General features: G+C 44.0%; 2 protein-coding genes across 2 annotated transcripts; both read left to right on the plus strand.

The window, feature by feature from the left end:
• The first annotated feature begins 165 nt into the window (after positions 1 to 165).
• Positions 166 to 11,856, plus strand: cpsf3 (cleavage and polyadenylation specific factor 3). Its single transcript, XM_066716477.1, has 18 exons — positions 166 to 340; positions 1,256 to 1,319; positions 1,436 to 1,533; positions 1,649 to 1,777; positions 2,197 to 2,374; positions 4,276 to 4,365; positions 4,795 to 4,945; positions 5,266 to 5,441; positions 5,624 to 5,782; positions 5,893 to 6,039; positions 6,732 to 6,884; positions 7,501 to 7,609; positions 7,700 to 7,798; positions 7,897 to 7,991; positions 9,494 to 9,581; positions 10,334 to 10,403; positions 10,747 to 10,843; positions 11,097 to 11,856. The coding sequence occupies exons 1-18, from the start codon at positions 270 to 272 to the stop codon at positions 11,196 to 11,198; spliced, it is 2,076 nt and encodes a 691-aa protein (XP_066572574.1). The 5' UTR covers positions 166 to 269; the 3' UTR covers positions 11,199 to 11,856.
• A 2,109-nt stretch (positions 11,857 to 13,965) lies between these two features.
• iah1 (isoamyl acetate hydrolyzing esterase 1 (putative)) lies at positions 13,966 to 17,482 on the plus strand. Its single transcript, XM_066716719.1, has 6 exons — positions 13,966 to 14,090; positions 14,417 to 14,469; positions 14,699 to 14,844; positions 15,033 to 15,194; positions 15,535 to 15,656; positions 16,264 to 17,482. The coding sequence occupies exons 1-6, from the start codon at positions 14,028 to 14,030 to the stop codon at positions 16,447 to 16,449; spliced, it is 732 nt and encodes a 243-aa protein (XP_066572816.1). The 5' UTR covers positions 13,966 to 14,027; the 3' UTR covers positions 16,450 to 17,482.
• Positions 17,483 to 17,630: the final 148 nt, after the last annotated feature.

The following is a 17,630-nucleotide window of genomic DNA, read 5'->3' on the forward strand; positions in this document are numbered from 1 at the left end:
ACCTAAACCTAAACCCTATTATGGTGTATAACAGTTTCGCATAGGCACGCTCTTTTTAAAGTTAAATGACATATACTTGGGAACCTGAGGAAAGATAAATGCGCGTTTGTTTCCCAGCCGGACATGAGTTGTGCGTGCAGGCGGAAGTGTACCTGCGGCTCCTCACGAGAGCGGAAGAGCAGTGTGACGTTTTTTGCGCGTGCACTATGGTCCAGTAAATGTATCCAGTCTTATAAAATAACCGATTTTTAAAATATATATATATATAAATGGCTGCGAAGAGGAAAGCCGACGTGTCTGTACCCGCAGAGGAAAGCGACCAGCTCTTAATCAGACCTCTGTGAGTTTGTGTTTGAGGATTATGTGTAAGAGTTGCAATGCATGGAACATGACTAGATCGGTTTATAATGGATTTGTTTCGTTACCGGTCTAGTTTAGTTTTGCATTAGTTGTGCATTTTTTTAACACCCAGTAAAACATTACGTTAATGATAACTTCAAACCTAATGTGTAGAAAATCTAATTCTTTATCAACTGTCAAGTTTTATTAGCACGATTGTAATACACTGCACCGCCGGCCCGTTTCTTAATACGTATCCCTCTTCCTACTGTCCAGTGTGCCTCGCAACGTATCAACATCAATAAATAATCTTTAAACACTCACTATCATCTAGGGTTGGGTCAAAGGCAGGATACAAATTTCACATATGGCAGGATAGGCCAAGATGAACTGTAAAACCAATTAGTTCGTGTCTTGCTATCGATATCGGCAGGTTTCACAAACTCAGATTAGCACTAGTCATGGACTACTCGGTGTTATTTTAGGTAGAGTAATTTTAGACAACCAATGATGAAGATCTGTGAAACCAGCCATATGTTTTACATGTCTTTGCTCTGACTCCAAATTTGATCTTCTGGAAAAATCCCCATTTTCCGAATACATCTCAGGATTTACCCAATATCACAGTAAACTGTTTAGTGACTGTTTAGGTCAGTTACATCTGTACTCCCGGTGAGATACAGCTTAGATAAACATTTCTTTATCAAAAGAGTCAGTATATGATAAATGAGGCTTGTGGGCAGAGACCGCTCTTTCTATCTGGTTGCACACAAAGTGAAGTCACTGTTGAAAGAAGTCCTGCTCTGTACTCTCTTGCTGTTGTTGATACCCTTACCCTGCATTTGAAGCAGCAATGACTTTTGAGTCTGATTGATGGATGTAAGGTCTCTGACACTTTCACATTTTCCCCTCCCAGTGGAGCAGGGCAGGAGGTGGGAAGATCATGCATCATCTTGGAGTTCAAGGGGAGAAAAATCATGGTAAGACATCCTCTCTAATCCATCACAGGTTCCCCCAACTGAGCTTCATAATACTGTGTCCAGCAGGTGGCCAACCTGTGCAGCAGATCTCAGATCTTGTCTCTCTTCCTCTGCAGCTGGATTGTGGCATCCATCCTGGTCTGGAGGGCATGGATGCCCTTCCCTACATTGACTTGATTGACCCTGCTGAGATTGACCTGCTCCTCATCAGCCAGTGAGTCCCACCCTCCAGCCTCTTGGGTGGCTTTGGTTTATGTGCCTGCCTGTGTCACTGTGATTGTAGTTGGATTTGTGTATGGTCTGAAACGTACATGCTTTGCCTTTGCTAGTTTTCACCTGGATCACTGCGGGGCCCTGCCTTGGTTCCTGCAGAAGACCAGCTTCAAGGGCAGAACCTTCATGACGCATGCAACCAAAGCCATTTATCGGTGGCTTTTGTCCGATTATGTTAAAGTCAGGTAAGGAAACTTTACTTTTACTGTATGAGGATGAGTGGGCTTTAAAGTAGTCTGATGTTATGCAGATGATGTGATGTTATGTTTGGATTGCTCTGTTGACAAGATATTGAACCCCTTGATCATGTTTTTATCCTCTCTTATTTGTGTTCACACTGGGGGGTGTAAGGCATTGTGGAAGCCAATACCAGCACTCCTATATGTAGATGAAGCACAGCAACATTGTTGTTATGATTCTGAGATTCATCAATACAGTTAGTCACCATGTAGAGATGCAGGTGAAAGGGTATGTCTGTGGGAAAGAAAAACAAATTATATAAAAACTGTTTTATAATGATAAACCTGCTGGAGCTTTATAAATCCGTGGGCACTGATCCCTCTGTCTGGTGAAGTGAACTTTTATTACTTTTATCTGTTTCTAGCAACATCTCAGCCGATGACATGCTGTATACGGAGACAGATCTGGAGGAAAGCATGGACAAGATAGAAACCATCAACTTCCATGAAGTGAAGGAGGTCGCCGGCATTAAATTCTGGTGCTACCACGCCGGCCATGTGCTGGGAGCCGCCATGTTTATGATTGAAATCGCAGGTGTAAAGGTGGGTTCCCACTGCAAATGTGCCCCCCCTGTCTGGAGCTGCATGAGGATGAGAGATTACACTGGGATTCATGAAATATATAAGCCTTGACTCATACAGTACTGTGCAAAAGTTTTAGGCAGGTGTAAAAAATGCTGTAACGTATGAATGCTTTCAAAAATGGATGTTAATAGATTATATAAAGTGAGTGAACAGAAGAAAAAATCTTAAATCAAATTCATATTTGGTGTGACCACGCTTTGCCTTCAAAACAGCATCAATTCTTCTAGGTACACTTACACACAGGTTTTGAAGGAACTCGGCAGGTAGGTTGGCCCAAACATCTTGGAGAACTAACCACAGTTCTTCTGTGGATTTAGGCGCCTCAGTTGCTTCTCTCTCTTCATGTAATCCCAGACAGACTCGATGATGTTGAGATCAGGGCTCTGTGGGGGCCATACCATCACTTCCAGGACTCCTTGTTCTTCTTTACGCAGAAGATAGTTCTTAATGACTGTCGCTGTATGTTTGAGGTCATTGTCATGCTGCAGAATAAATTTGGGGCCAATCAGATGCCTCCCTGATGGTATTGCATGATGAATAAGTATCTGCCTGCACTTCTCATCATTGAGGAGACCATATATTCTGACCAAATCCCCAACTCCATTTGCAGAAATGCAGCCCCAAACTTGCAAGGAACCTCCACCATGCTTCACTGTTGCCTGCAGACACTCATTCGTGTACCGCTCTGCAGCCCTTCGGCGAATAAACTGCCTTCTGCTACAGACAAATATTTCACATTTTGACTCATCAGTCCAGACCTGCTGCCATTTTTCTGCACCCCAGTTCCTGTGTTTTTGTGCATAGTTGAGTCGCTTGGCCTTCCCACATCGGAGGTATGTTTTTTTGGCCGCAAGTCTTCCATGAAGGCCACTTCTGACCAGACTTCTCCGGATAGTAGATGGGTGTACCAGGGTCCCACTGTTTTCTGCCAATTCTGAGATGTTGGCGCTGCTGGACATCTTCTGATTGTGAAGGGAAGTCAGCATGATGCGTCTTTCATCTGCTGCAGTAAGTTTCCTTGGCCGACCACTGTGTCTGCGGTCCTCAACGTTGCCCGTTTCTTTGTGCTTCTTCAAAAGAGCTTGGACAGCACATCTGGAAACCCCTGTCTGCCTTGAAATGTCTGCCCAGGAGAGACCTTGCTTTTGCAGTATAACTACCTTGTGTCTTGTTGCTGTGCTCAGTCTTGCCATGGTGTATGATTTTTGACAGTAAACTGTCTTCAGTAACCTCACCTTGTTAGCTGAGTTTGGCTGTTCCTCACCCAGTTTTATTCCTCCTACACAGCTGTTTCTGTTTCAGTTATTGATTGTGTTTCAACCTACACATTGAATTGATGATCATTAGCACCTGTTTGGTATAATTGTTTAATCATACACCTGACTATATGCCTACAAAATCCCTGACTGTGCAAGTGTACCTAGAAGAATTGATGCTGTTTTGAAGGCAAAGGGTGGTCACACCAAATATTGATTTGATGTAGATTTTTCTTCTGTTCACTCACTTTGCATTTAGTTAACTGATTAATATAATCTCTTAACATGTCTATTTTTGAAAGCTTTCTTACTTTATAGCATTTTTTTACATCTGCCTATAACTTTTGCACAGTACTGTATGTATTTACAATGCTAGGCTTTTATTTATTTATGTATTTATTTGTATTCGTTATTAATTTCAAAGGCGACTATGAATAAAATCTAAATACAGACCTTAATTTAATTAATCAATTTCCAGCATTGTAGTTCTTCCATTGAGGCAATATATTCTAGAGGTAGGGGAGAGCATCATTTTTGTATTATGAGTGTGTACTGTGCTGTTGTCTGAGTTTCTGAGTAAGAGGTGTCCCTGTCCCTCCCCAGCTGCTGTACACTGGAGACTTCTCCCGCCAGGAGGACAGACATCTGATGGCTGCAGAGATCCCCAGCGTTAAGCCTGACATCCTAATCATTGTGAGTTTGTATGGAAAAAGTGAAAATGATTATCGTGTCACCAAATGCATTACCTCCTCTGTCTTTCTAGACGGCTGAAATAATGGCATTAAATGTTAATCCACAGGTGGCTTAGATAACTGCTTCACATACTAAAGCACTGTAACAGATTAACAGACTTTAGGAGGCAGACTGAAAATCCTGTTGTTTTAATGTATGGCTGTTGACAGGGGGAAGTATATTTTTGTGTTTGTAAAAGCAGTTAAAATATCTATTTTTTACCCCCTCTGAATTAGCGTGCTTTTTTTCAGCTGCTCTAGCAATGGCTATGTTATAACTCTTAGTTGAAGCTTCCCAAAAGAGGGCTCTTAGTTTTGTATAATGATTCAGAAACTGTCTACTCTTTTGAAAGAAATGAAAAAAATGTATATATTCCCCACACTTTCCCAGGAATCCACGTACGGAACGCACATCCACGAGAAGAGAGAGGAGAGAGAGGCCCGTTTCTGTAACACAGTCCACGACATCGTCAACAGAGAGGGCCGTTGCCTCATCCCCGTGTTCGCCTTAGGGAGAGCCCAGGAGCTGCTGCTCATTCTGGGTGTGTTCACTGACCTCCCCTCTTCCACCTTATAGGCATTGATTTAAAGAGTGTGCAAGATACTTCAGTACATCCTTGGAAACTTGGATATTTGTCTTGAAAACTATGCTCTTCAGTTGTGCTCATACACTACTGAAAGCATTTGCTAAGTTGTAGTCATGGAAGTGGTGATATCAGTGTGAAATGAAGCAGTTTACATTACAGCGTGGGTGGTTGGTGCTTTATTTTGAGCTATTTGAAATGCCACCTCATTAAGCACAGTTTCAGCCCCAGGAGGGACCATGTGCAGAGAGCTGATGCTTTCCATCCTTGATTTCCAGACGAGTACTGGCAGAACCACCCGGAGCTGCACGACATTCCCATCTACTACGCGTCATCCCTGGCTAAGAAGTGCATGGCCGTGTACCAGACCTACGTCAACGCCATGAACGACAAGATCCGCAAGGCCATCAACATCAACAACCCCTTCGTATTCAAGCACATCAGCAACCTCAAGGTGAGTGTGGCGCGATAGTGAGAAACGCTGCGTTTCTTACTGTTGTCACTGGACAGGATTGGCACGTGAAAAAACTCAGACCCGTAGAAACTGGGTACTCTTGAATTCCTCCCCTGTATAGGTCGCTTCTTGTTGGTGGTCGCACCCTCTCAACCTCTCGCTCTTCCTCTCTCTTGTCCCAGAGCATGGATCACTTCGATGATATTGGCCCCAGTGTGGTCATGGCCTCCCCGGGTATGATGCAGAGCGGGCTGTCCAGAGAGCTGTTTGAGAGCTGGTGCACCGACAAGAGGAACGGCGTCATCATCGCCGGCTACTGTGTGGAAGGAACGCTTGCCAAGGTGAGGAGACAGCAAATCAAAAACAGTTATGCTTGTACTTTGACCAATGAGGGTGTGAATAGTTCCCCTTTATATTTGAGACACAAACACCGTATCCTCTCTCTCTGTAGCACATCATGTCTGAGCCAGAGGAGATCACCACCATGTCTGGGCAGAAGTTGCCGCTGAAGATGTCGGTGGATTACATCTCCTTCTCCGCTCACACCGACTACCAGCAGACCAGCGAATTTATCCGCGCGCTCAAGCCGCCACACGTGGTAAACCTGCTGCCCTTCTGCCTGTACCGTGTCGCAGATAAAGCCACGTTGATTAGAATCCAAAGGTTTGGTCTCTGCGCTGCCAGGGTCTCTAAATGACACCCAGGTGTCTTTGTCTTGTAGTTGTTAATTAGGTATCCGAAATAAAAGAACGCAGATTCGTTCTCTTAATTTTTCCTTGTTAAATTTGAGAGCATTTAGTTTGATTTTTGCTTTTATCTTTTCCTTCTCTTACTTCTACTAATACTTGGAGATGTTATGAATGCATTACAAGTAAAGAAGACCTTAATGTCCTATCCTATTAATATAATGATTGACAGAAATGTTTTGGCATGCTTGATGTCAGCAGGTTGAGTCAACATTTCTGTGTGCATGATGATGCCTTCAGTGTGGGTAACATTTCACACTCTTAGTCACCCAGAATTGTATCCAGTAATTCTAAATAAGTAATTGTACTTTTGATTAATTAGTGCTGGTTGCACATTATGACGCACAATTCATAGAATTTCATTCCTACAGCAAAACAAATCATAATTTATTTTTTTTAATTATGAAAGCATCAGAATCAGAAATGTTTACAGTCCACTGACCTATTCCACTGAAAAGCCTGGACAAGAGTCAAGTCTCGATGTTCAGATCTTCCCTGCATCCCCGCTCATATCTGGTGTCTGTGCGCCCCTCTGTGCTGGCAGATCCTGGTGCACGGAGAGCAGAATGAGATGGCCAGGCTCAAGGCGGCACTGATCCGTGAGTACGAGGACAACGATGAGGTCCACATCGAGGTGCACAACCCCCGCAACACAGAGGCCGTCACCCTCAACTTCAGAGGCGAGAAACTGGCCAAGGTGAGCGGTCCGCGGTAGGAGCAGGCGGTCGGATGCTTGAGCAGGGTTTATTTGGTCTCCGAGTCCACTGCCTACGGGTCAGGATTGATTGAAATGTCAGTAGGCTTTAAAAGGGGGAGTTTAGTCTGGGCCCCGGATGGGTACTTGGTACTCTGTGTAATGTCATTTCAAGCACCGTAGCACTTTGAAATTCAAATCAAGCCCTGAAGGGACACAATCCAGCTGTAGGGACGATAGGTCTCATTACTAAAACCACCACCTACACCTACAATTATTCAACTAGTTAAGTGAATAATTAGTTTTATGATTATTAAGAGCTCGGGGGGAATGAAAAACAGACATGATTCATCCCTCAAGGACCAGATCTGAAGGACGCTGTTAATTGAACTCCAAACAATAACGTTTTGTGTGTTTTAAGTGAAGCTGTCTCTTCAAAATGATTATTGAGTACTAGCCCGTGACTTGTAGGTTTAATGTGCGTCGGCTTGATTCATTTTGGTAAAACGTCAGCTTGCCGAGTCCAGAAATCACCTGAACAACGTGAATGCAGTTTCGCATTGCTTTACTGGTTTTCTTGCTCAGCCCTGTGGGTCTCTTTTGAAATGTTTCCCGTCAGGTAATGGGGTCCCTGGCGGACAAAAAGTGTGAACAGGGCCAGAGAGTATCGGGAATCCTCGTGAAGCGCAACTTCAACTATCACATTCTCACTCCGTCTGACCTGTCCAGTGAGTAATGCTTTGATCCATTTTGATGCTTCATTGTTGAATGTTTGAGTTAATCCATGCAGCCCTTCATGTCAATGTTTCCTGTTTCAGATTACACGGATCTGTCCATGAGCACAGTGAAGCAGACCATGGCAATCCCCTTCACCGGGCCCTACTCTGTACTGGTCAACCAGCTGTGCAGCCTGGCAGGTATGGGAGCACTTTGGAATATTTGTTCAATCTGATCCAAGGCTTTATAAGCATTTCCACTAAATTGACATCCTGTGTCCTCGTTCCTCCGGTTTCAGGGGAGGTGGAAGAGATCGAGACTCTGGACAGACCCACCTTGAAGATATTCAAGAACGTAACCTTGGTGCAGAAGGCGGGGATGGTGATCCTGGAGGTGAGGGGATCTCTAATATGGGGAAATTGCATCATGGGAATTACCTCCGCTCATGTCAACACCGTATACTCGTACATAAATATCTACTGTATCATAGTCTCTACAGTGATATAAGAAAATAGACCTTTTTTTTTTTTTTTTTTTTTCATTATTATTAATTTACTTAGCAGACACCCTTATCCATGGCATATACAGACGGGTCTTGGGCACCACGAGCCCCAAAACAGCTTCAATGCTCTTGGCACAGATTGTACGAGTCTCTGGACTCTACTGGAGGGATGAACACCATTCTTCCAAAAGATATTCCCTCTAAAACAGTATCTTCTGGTGTTTTGATGATGATGGTAGTGGAGAGCACTGTCTAACACGTCGGTCCAAAATCTCCCATAGGTGTTCAATTGGGTTGAGATCTGGTACTGTGAAGGCCATAGCATATGAGTCACATCATTTTCATGCTCATCACACCATTCAGTGACCCTCGTGCCTTGTGGATGGGGCATTGTCATCCTGGAAGAGACCACTCCCATCAGGATAGAAATGTGTCACCATAGGATAAAGGTGATCACTCAGAGTAACTTTGTCATGATTTGCAGTGACCCTTCCCTCTAAGGAGACAAATGGACCCAAACCATGCCAGGAAAATGCCCCAGCATAACAGAGTCTCCAGACCCCCTAACTGTAGGGGTCAAGCAGTCAGGCCTGTCCCGTTCTCTTGGTGTCCCACACATGCACTCGCCCACTTGTCCAGAACACGAGCCAGTTGAGTGTCTTTGTGACTGAAGCTCCTGTCATTCGTACCCCAATAACGACCCCTCTTTCACAATCACTTCGATCCTTTCCTCTTGCTATCTTGATCCAAAATCGAGGTCAGCTGGGCATGCTCAGCATTTGTATACATGCCACAGAGCATGACAGGATGTTAATTGCTTAATTGTATCATGCAGTACACCTGTTCAGGGTTACCAGCATTCATTATGTTCCTCCACTCATTTATTCAGGTATTTCCTTAAATTTGTCACCCGTCTGTATATAGCGTGCAGTCAGTATGATAATGAGATAATACAAAATGGCTAAGAGTAGAATAAAGCAAAGAACATGCAACTGATCTCATACATTTACACATTCTAGATGTTTTAGTGTGGAGCACAGCTATATCTTATTTCTGTTGTGATGATACTTGCCACAGATTGATGGTCTTTAAAATGGGTTTGGGGAAAGAGATAGTCTGACATCTTCATCAGCCATGAAGCTGGAGAACGTCCCAGCATGTGTGTCATGGCTTTGCTGTCACTAATCCACATGCTGTACGTTGGTGAGGTTTCTGATAGAAGGTGATCGGGTGTGGCCTTTCTCTTCGGTCTCGTCTGCTTTCTTACATTGATCCCACAGGCCTCAGTAGGCATCCTGAATAACCCAGAATGCAATAGTGTTGCAGTAAAGCCCCCCTGGGAGCTGGCCCCGGGAATCAACGTTTTCAAACTATTGTGTGTGTTCTGTTTCAGTGGATTGCCAACCCCCTCAATGACATGTATGCCGATGCCGTCACCACAGTGGTCCTGGAAGTGCAGTCTAACCCCAAGGCTCAGAAAGGTCTGTCTTTACTTCCCTGGGCCGCAGAGGTGACACAAATCGAGAAGCCCACCGTACCTCGCCAACTGTTGAGACCGATCAGTAATGGTCTAATGAAAATGTTTCTTACAAAAATAAATATGAACCAACAATACTTGAATTACTATTATCAGTCTTGCCTGTCTCAGTGCCTGAACGCTCAATACGCAGGGATCACAGCACAGCATTCGATGCTCAGACCTCTGCAACTAGCCTTTTGTTGCCTCTCTCTCCCCCCCTAAACGCAATCTAGAAGTGCATAAGTACTTGATTTGCTGCTTGAGTCTGTAAAAAGAAAAAAAAATACATATGAATGTGTGTCTATCTGTCTTTCTCTTGGTATCTAATCTTTGAAAAGAACTGAAGTAAGATCAAGCACTTACGCACTTCTGTGCAGTGTGTGGGAAGAGAGCGCTTTCCAGGGAAGAGGTTAAGATCTCTTCTCTTCTCTGTAATGCGACACTAGCAAAACAAACTACATATAATCCTAAAAATAATAAGGAAAGTTTTTGTGAAGTAATACTGTTCGGTTGAACTTTATCCCCTCTTGAGAGAGATTAGCTTATTATATTTCCTGATTGAAGGCCCTTTCTCTAACACATATGGAAAAAAGGAGGATTACTTTGCATGTCAAGTTATTTGACACAGGCTTAGCTATAAAAAAATAAAGCTTCTTGCCTCACAAAGAGAATATTTGAATCAGTCATTCAAAATGCTTTTCCTTGCATTTGCAGTCATGGAGACCTCTGTAAGGGGGAAGGTAGATATGGACATTTACCAGAAGAGACTAGAAGTCATGCTACAGTAAGTAAGATGTTTATTATATTGTATTATAGTTTAAAAGAGGGATGACCACCTGATATGAAATGTTGAAATAATATCAATCTTTTTCTTTAATCAAACATTTAAAAAAAAAAATCAGACAAAGGTAATGTAGTTTTTTTTTCTTATAATGTCCTATTATTATTATTATTATTATTATTATTATTATTATTATTTTCATTTCTTGGCAGACGCCCTTATCCTTACAAAATAATAATGTGAATGTTAGCTTTTCTTTTCCAGGTGAAACATGCTTTGCAGGAGGACAGCAGGACACTGTGTTGCCTCCATTAATGACCGTCTCCTCTTATCTTACACACCACAGGGACATGTTCGGAGAGGACTGTGTGGATTTCAAGGATGGCAAGAACATCTCCGTGACGGTGGATGGGAAAACGGCCTACATCTGCCTGGAGACCCGAGTGAGTGTTGGAGTCTCGCCTCCAAGACAGAGCTATGTTATGAAAGCTAAAATTAGCCTAATTAAATGTTTCTGCACCTTATGAATCCACTGCAGCCAGCCTTCATCGTAGTCTGATGTTTCTTTTATAAATCTTGTCAAAATCATACAGCAAAAATAGTCAAAGCAGAAGGAATACATTTCATCAGTATTGTGTAAGGCCAATTCACCTCCCTAAACTGTATCTCTCTCTCTCTCTCTCGTGTTCCCTGCAGACGGTGGACTACGAGGAGGGCAGCGCTGACGACGAGTCGCTGAAGGAGATGGTGGAGCTGGCAGTGCAGCGGCTGTATGACGCCCTGAACCCGGCGCTCTGACGAGACTGGCCTGATCCGGGCCCGGGGGGGTGGGGGGACTGGACTTCGCTGGGGGAGCTCTGACTGACCTCCACCCCCCACCAATCACATTACGAACACTAGATCCCTTTAATCGAGGAGGAGGTCACAGTACAAGACTTGTTCACACCAGTTAACATCTTTGCTGTACAATACTTCCAATAACTGGCCTTTTTTTGGTATTTTTTTAATTCCTGTTTTCTTTTCTATGGAATGCCCAGATAAAAACAATAATAGTCTGATGGTGTCTCCACTTTGAAAAATGTTTTCATTTGGATTTAAGATCAAGTGGGTTTGGAAGAAAATGAACAATGCTTTGAGAGTGAAAGTTTGAGAAATATTCTGCTGTCTTCATATGAAATGTCGTGTGTCTGTGCCGCGCACACTGGAATAAACTGAGATCCAGGAATGTATTTTTGTTGTTACAATGAAAACTGATAGGGATTCAAAAGCAGGAGGACCAGACAATTGATGTTTTTGTTACTATAGTGCAAACTGGAACCAAGCTGGGCACCTGTTCACATTGTTGAGCTATTCACACACAAACTCACACAGACTCCCTGATTAAATTGAACCTTTAACAAGAAAATGCAGGTATGCAATCTGTATATTTTGATACAAATAAAGAATTTTGTGTTTAGTATATTGTATGACTGCTGTTTGTAGAATACAGTGAATTTGATCCCCTGCTGATTTTGTACGTTTGCCCACTGACAAAGAAATGATCAGTCTATAATTTTAATGGTAGGTGTATTTTAACAGTGAGAGACAGAATAACAACAAAAAAATCCAGAAAAACGCATTTCAAAAAAGTTATACATTGATTTGCATGTTAATGAGGGAAATAAGTATTTGATCCCCTATCAATCAGCAAGATTTCTGGCTCCCAGGTGTCTTTTATACAGGTAACGAGCTGAGATTAGGAGCACTCTCTTAAAGGGAGAGCTCCTAATCTCAGCTCGTTACCTGTATAAAAGACACCTGTCCACAGAAGCAATCAATCAATCCGATTCCAGACTCTCCACCATGGCCAAGACCAAAGAGCTGTCCAAGGATGTCAGGGACAAGATTGTAGACCTACACAAGGCTGGAATGGGCTACAAGACCATCGCCAAGCAGCTTGGTGAGAAGGTGACAACAGTTGGTGCAATTATTCGCAAATGGAAGAAACACAAAATAACTGTCAGTCTCCCTCGGTCTGGGGCTCCATGCAAGATCTCACCTCGTGGAGTTTCAATGATCATGAGAACGGTGAGGAATCAGCCCAGAACTACACGGGAGGATCTTGTTAATGATCTCAAGGCAGCTGGGACCATAGTCGCAAAGAAAACAATTGGTAACACACTACGCCGTGAAGGACTGAAATCCTGCAGCGCCCGCAAGGTCCCCCTGCTCAAGAAAGCACATGTACAGGCCCGTCTGAAGTTTGCCAACATCTGAATGATTCAGTGAAAGTGTTGTGGTCCGATGAGACCGATGAGGAATGACCCCAAGAACACCATCCCCACCGTCAAACATGGAGGTGGAAACATTATGCTTTGGGGGTGTTTTTCTGCTAAGAGGACAGGACAACTGCATCGCATCAAAGGGACGATGGACGGGGCCATGTACCCTCAAATCTTGTGTGAGAACCTCCTTCCCTCAGCCAGGGCATTGAAAATGGGTCGTGGATGGGTATTCCAGCATGACAATGACCCAAAACACACAGCCAAGGCAACAAAGGAGTGGCTCAAGAAGAAGCACATTAAGGTCCTGGAGTGGCCTAGCCAGTCTCCAGACCTTAATCCCATAGAAAATCTGTGGAGGGAGCTGAAGGTTCGAGTTGCCAAACGTCAACCTCGAAACCTTAATGACTTGGAGAGGATCTGCAAAGAGGAGTGGGACAAAATCCCTCCTGAGATGTGTGCAAACCTGGTGGCCAACTACAAGAAACGTCTGAACTCTGCGATTGCCAACAAGGGTTTTGCCTCCAAGTACTAAGTCGAAGGGGTCAAATACTTATTTCCCTCATTAACATGCAAATCAATGTATAACTTTTTTGAAATGCGTTTTTCTGGATTGTTTTGTTGTTATTCTGTCTCTCACTGTTAAAATACACCTACCATTAAAATTATAGACTGATCATTTCTTTGTCAGTGGGCAAACGTACAAAATCAGCAGGGGATCAAATACTTTTTTCCCCTCACTGTATGTCCAAAATAGTTATATATTTTGTAAATACACAACATGTATTCATGCAACTGCCGTCAGTATTTTGTGAATCCACTGGCTTTGAAGACAGCGATATTGGACCCGTCCTCCGTGCAGAACCTCTCTAGCTCCTCCGGACTGCTTTGTTGTTTGAGCTCTGGAGCTTGTATCACTGTTTTACAGAACCTGTCAAATGCATGATCGTATGGAACAATGACTTAGGCACTCGGCACACTAAAAAGCATTTATAGACATAGACCCAAAATACCAAGAAAAAGCTGAAAAACTGTAAAAGAAAAACATGTTATTATTTTTGTAAGATTTATTTCACTAGGAAGTCAAATCAGCATTAAGAAAATGGTTTGCTCAAAAGTGCAATATGTAACAGTCTAATAATACACCGATAACAAAAGTGGCACATAGAACAATATATAATTTACAATTCATCCTGCATTGACTTTTTGCATGTGTCCTACTAGCTGATACCAGATGGTGCTTATTAGCCGAATTCAAACTCGGGTCATTGCGGCCTCCGTGCAGTAGGCGGCGCCATACAGTCCGCACTCGACACCGCGGGACGGGACCGCTCCTCCGCCGCCGCCGCACTGCTCTGCGTCCGGCATGTCCGAGCTCAGCAGCGTTGTGTGGCCGCAGGTCATCCTTTTTGGGGACTCGATCACACAGGTAACAAAACACAGACCCAGTCCGCAGCCGGCGAAGGGGCAGAAATGTGGGCGCAGCGGCTGCGGAGACTTTGTGCAACTTCTGCTTTCTGTAATGACAGTGCGCTCGGTGATTCATGGCACTAGTCTGAAGCTGAAGGATGCCTTCGCCCGTCTGTGGCTGGTTTCCATTACGTTTGAATAAGATCGTTTCAAAACGACCACAACTGCACTTTCACGTCCACTTGCCACAATATTTACACATTTATTGTCACCAATTAGTTGTCTTTTCCTGCTTGGATTCTTGCATTGCTGAAATGATGACATTATATTCCTCTTTTGTACCAGTTCTCATTCGACTCTCAGGGATGGGGCTCTGCTATAGCTAATAAACTAGCCAGGTGAGTTTGACGCTGTATTTCCCTCCCCTCATCCATGTCCCCTCCCTCTGGACACATTCACAATGAATTGAAGCTAATTGCAATTAATTAACTGAATATTGAATGGGCCATTAACACAACAAAACATTCTCTATTGCATTGTGGCTGTGGTGCCTTTTTAAAGTAGTATATGATGACATGAGGAAGTAAGTATGCATGGAGTATAAGTTGGTTTCCATTTACTTCAAAGAAAATGTGACGTGGTCAACCGTGGACTGTCCGGCTACAACAGTAGATGGGCCAAAATCGTCTTGCCGAGGATTATGGGTAGTGTGGACGGGCAGAGCGTGGCGGCAGTCACCATATTCTTTGGCGCCAACGACAGTGCCTTACAAGGTAAGTCAAAGTGAGAATTGTGTGGCAAAAGGTCTGGCTACAACAGTGTCATATACATAACATATAGTCTGATTATATCAAATCACATAAAACCTCTTATATGCAAAGAAATGTGAAATATATTTCTGGCATTGGATATGCCGAGAGAAGGGGTGCAGAGTGTGATTGTGGACTGTCCCTCTGGCCAGACAGGAACCCTCAGCAGCACATCCCCCTGCAGGAGTACACTGCCAACCTCAGGAGCATGGTGCAGCAGCTGGGCAGCCTGGGAATCCCAAAAGACAAGGTCATCCTCATCGCCCCACCACCCCTGGACGAGCCCACCTGGGAGAAAGAGTGCCAGCTGAAAGGTGACAGCGGCTCACAGGAAAAAAAAACACCAGGCTGGCATAGACCCACGTTATTAATACAGTTATTCCTGACATACCTTATTATTTACTTACTAGAAGAAACGGGGCTTATGGGAAATGGAGTCCTCGATGCCAAACATGTCCTCTTCTCTGTGCAGTGATAGTCCAACCCCAATAATAATGGATCCCCCAGTACAGGCTTAGGGTTTTGATGAATAATTTACCTCTAAATGCATGATTCTTGCTTAACAGATTTGTCCATGCGTTGGGGAGGTGGTATTTGCTCACTGGGGTTCCAGAGAGTGCTGGGATTGATGGGGAGTGTGTTTGTCCACTGCAGGCACCTCTCTGAACCGCCTCAACGCTGTGACTGGCCAGTATGCGCAGGCCTGTGTCCAAGCAGGTGCAGAGTGTGGAACTGAGGTGCTGGACCTGTGGACGCTTATGCAGGAAAACGGACAGGTGAGAACTGCGGCTGAAATATCCGATTCGGTCGCTGTCCTTCAGTCGTTCAGTCTCCCTTTGTCTAGGCAACGTGGTTCTGTTTCAGCTCCGGACAAGTTGGGAATGCTCATGTGTGGTATCTGAGATCGGACTGTTTTTAAAATAAGATCATTTTCTAGTGGAGGGGATCAAGATAATTAGAGATCTAGTAATTCTTGAAACAAATAATGACTAATGCTGCTCGACTCCCCTTCTCCCTGTGTGCAGCAGCGAAGTGCGTGCGCGAGTTCCAAAAATAAAGAGATGGATTTTTTTTATAGACTCGAGAAGTAGATTATGCACTTACGCATTTCTAAACCGAGCGTGGGGGGGGGACTCGACGGGACGGAGTTCAGGCAGTAAGAGAGACGAGCCTACCCATGGTGCTTCAGGAGAGTAGAGGCAGCCAAGATGTATTTATGCTTTCTAAATTAAGCAACTGCTTCATCTGAAGCCCGAAAACTAAACGGGGAGTTTTGTAGGATGACAAAGCTGTCGGGAAATGCTGCTCTGTTGATTGCAAGGTCAGAGAAAAGGCCACCCTTGTGCCGCATGTGTGGAGGTGAACGGTTTTGTGTTCCTGCAGGACTTCACCTCGTACCTCTCGGATGGGCTGCACCTGTCTGAGCGAGGCAGCGAGTTTGTGGCCCAGCACCTGTGGGGCCTCCTGGAGAAGTGTGTGGCCCCCCTGCCATTCATCCTACCCTACTGGGGAGACGTGGACCCCCTGAGCCCTAAGACCAGCCTCCTGGCAGACAACCCCACAACATGAGCCCCCGTAAACAAATACCCAATTTTCAATGCCCAGCTCCACATGGCCCAGGGTATTCTTAAACTACAGCTGTGTGGAAAACTGAATACAAGACTTGGGCTTCAAATCCGTGTTCAATGTTTTCTTCAAGACCTTTATTTTAAGACCGTATTCACCCCTATTCAACAAGGCTGTGGTGATTTAGTTATTTTCAACTGAATTCACACTCCCATTTAAGATCTTTTCGACCACTTCAGCAGGTGGGGAAGATCACAACTGGGCGAATGTGACTGACTTGGGGACTTAATACATGGAGATGAATAATGTTTTAACTCTTTAATACTTCCAGAGAGCTTGAAAAGTATTTTATCTGCTGTATTTAGTCCCCAAAGCTGCATTTTATTTCCTCTTAAGTCTTGAGCTCTCCAGGGAGCCGAATTTGGTTTACGGGAGAAGAAATGTTTTGACTATCCAGCAGAGGGCACTGTGGAAAGCCTGGAAATCCATAAAAGCTTTACAATCCAGCATTCCTATCAGTCGTTTTGGGTCGTGTCCAAAATGGGCCGCATGAAAAGTGGGTTTAATGGAGCCAACAGACTATGGCGACCTAAAGCCCAGTTAATTCAATAGGTGAACCTTTTTGGCTGCGGGATACTTTGATTGCTATTTTGTAGTTGAAAGCGTTCCCCGCCTCCCTTTGAAACCAGTATTCAGTCGTTCATTTAGTTTCATACATATTGCTCATGAAACTTAATGATCTTCGCCAAGTTGGTTGAGCACCGACGCAGCCCACACAAAAACTGCTAACGATTCTTGGGGATTGAAACTGTGAAACTGATTTCTGTGGGAAATGGTTTCTATGGGACCGCACTCAAACATTGACAGTCGGAAGTCGTTTCAAGCAGATATGAAAACCAGTTGACAAGACTCCCTACATGATCATAAAACCTTGTCTAACAGTGCTTCCCAAATGTAGGTCTCTTCCCCTGATATTGAGGCTGTTATGTGATGCCTTCTGTCAGTGTTTGCTGTTCTATAAAAAACCTGTGCGTTATGCTGGTGTGTGGATTGTTCTCGCCCATTTAACTGCTCGCATACATTTTGGTTAATGGTGTTTCTTGATATGCATGAATATACCATTTACTGTGCTGGGAAAAAAATAGTTTTCCTTAAACACTGTGCACCAGCTCCCATCAATTAAT

This window comes from Amia ocellicauda, chromosome 1, assembly GCF_036373705.1.
Source record: "Amia ocellicauda isolate fAmiCal2 chromosome 1, fAmiCal2.hap1, whole genome shotgun sequence".
NCBI classification, from domain to species: domain Eukaryota; kingdom Metazoa; phylum Chordata; class Actinopteri; order Amiiformes; family Amiidae; genus Amia; species Amia ocellicauda.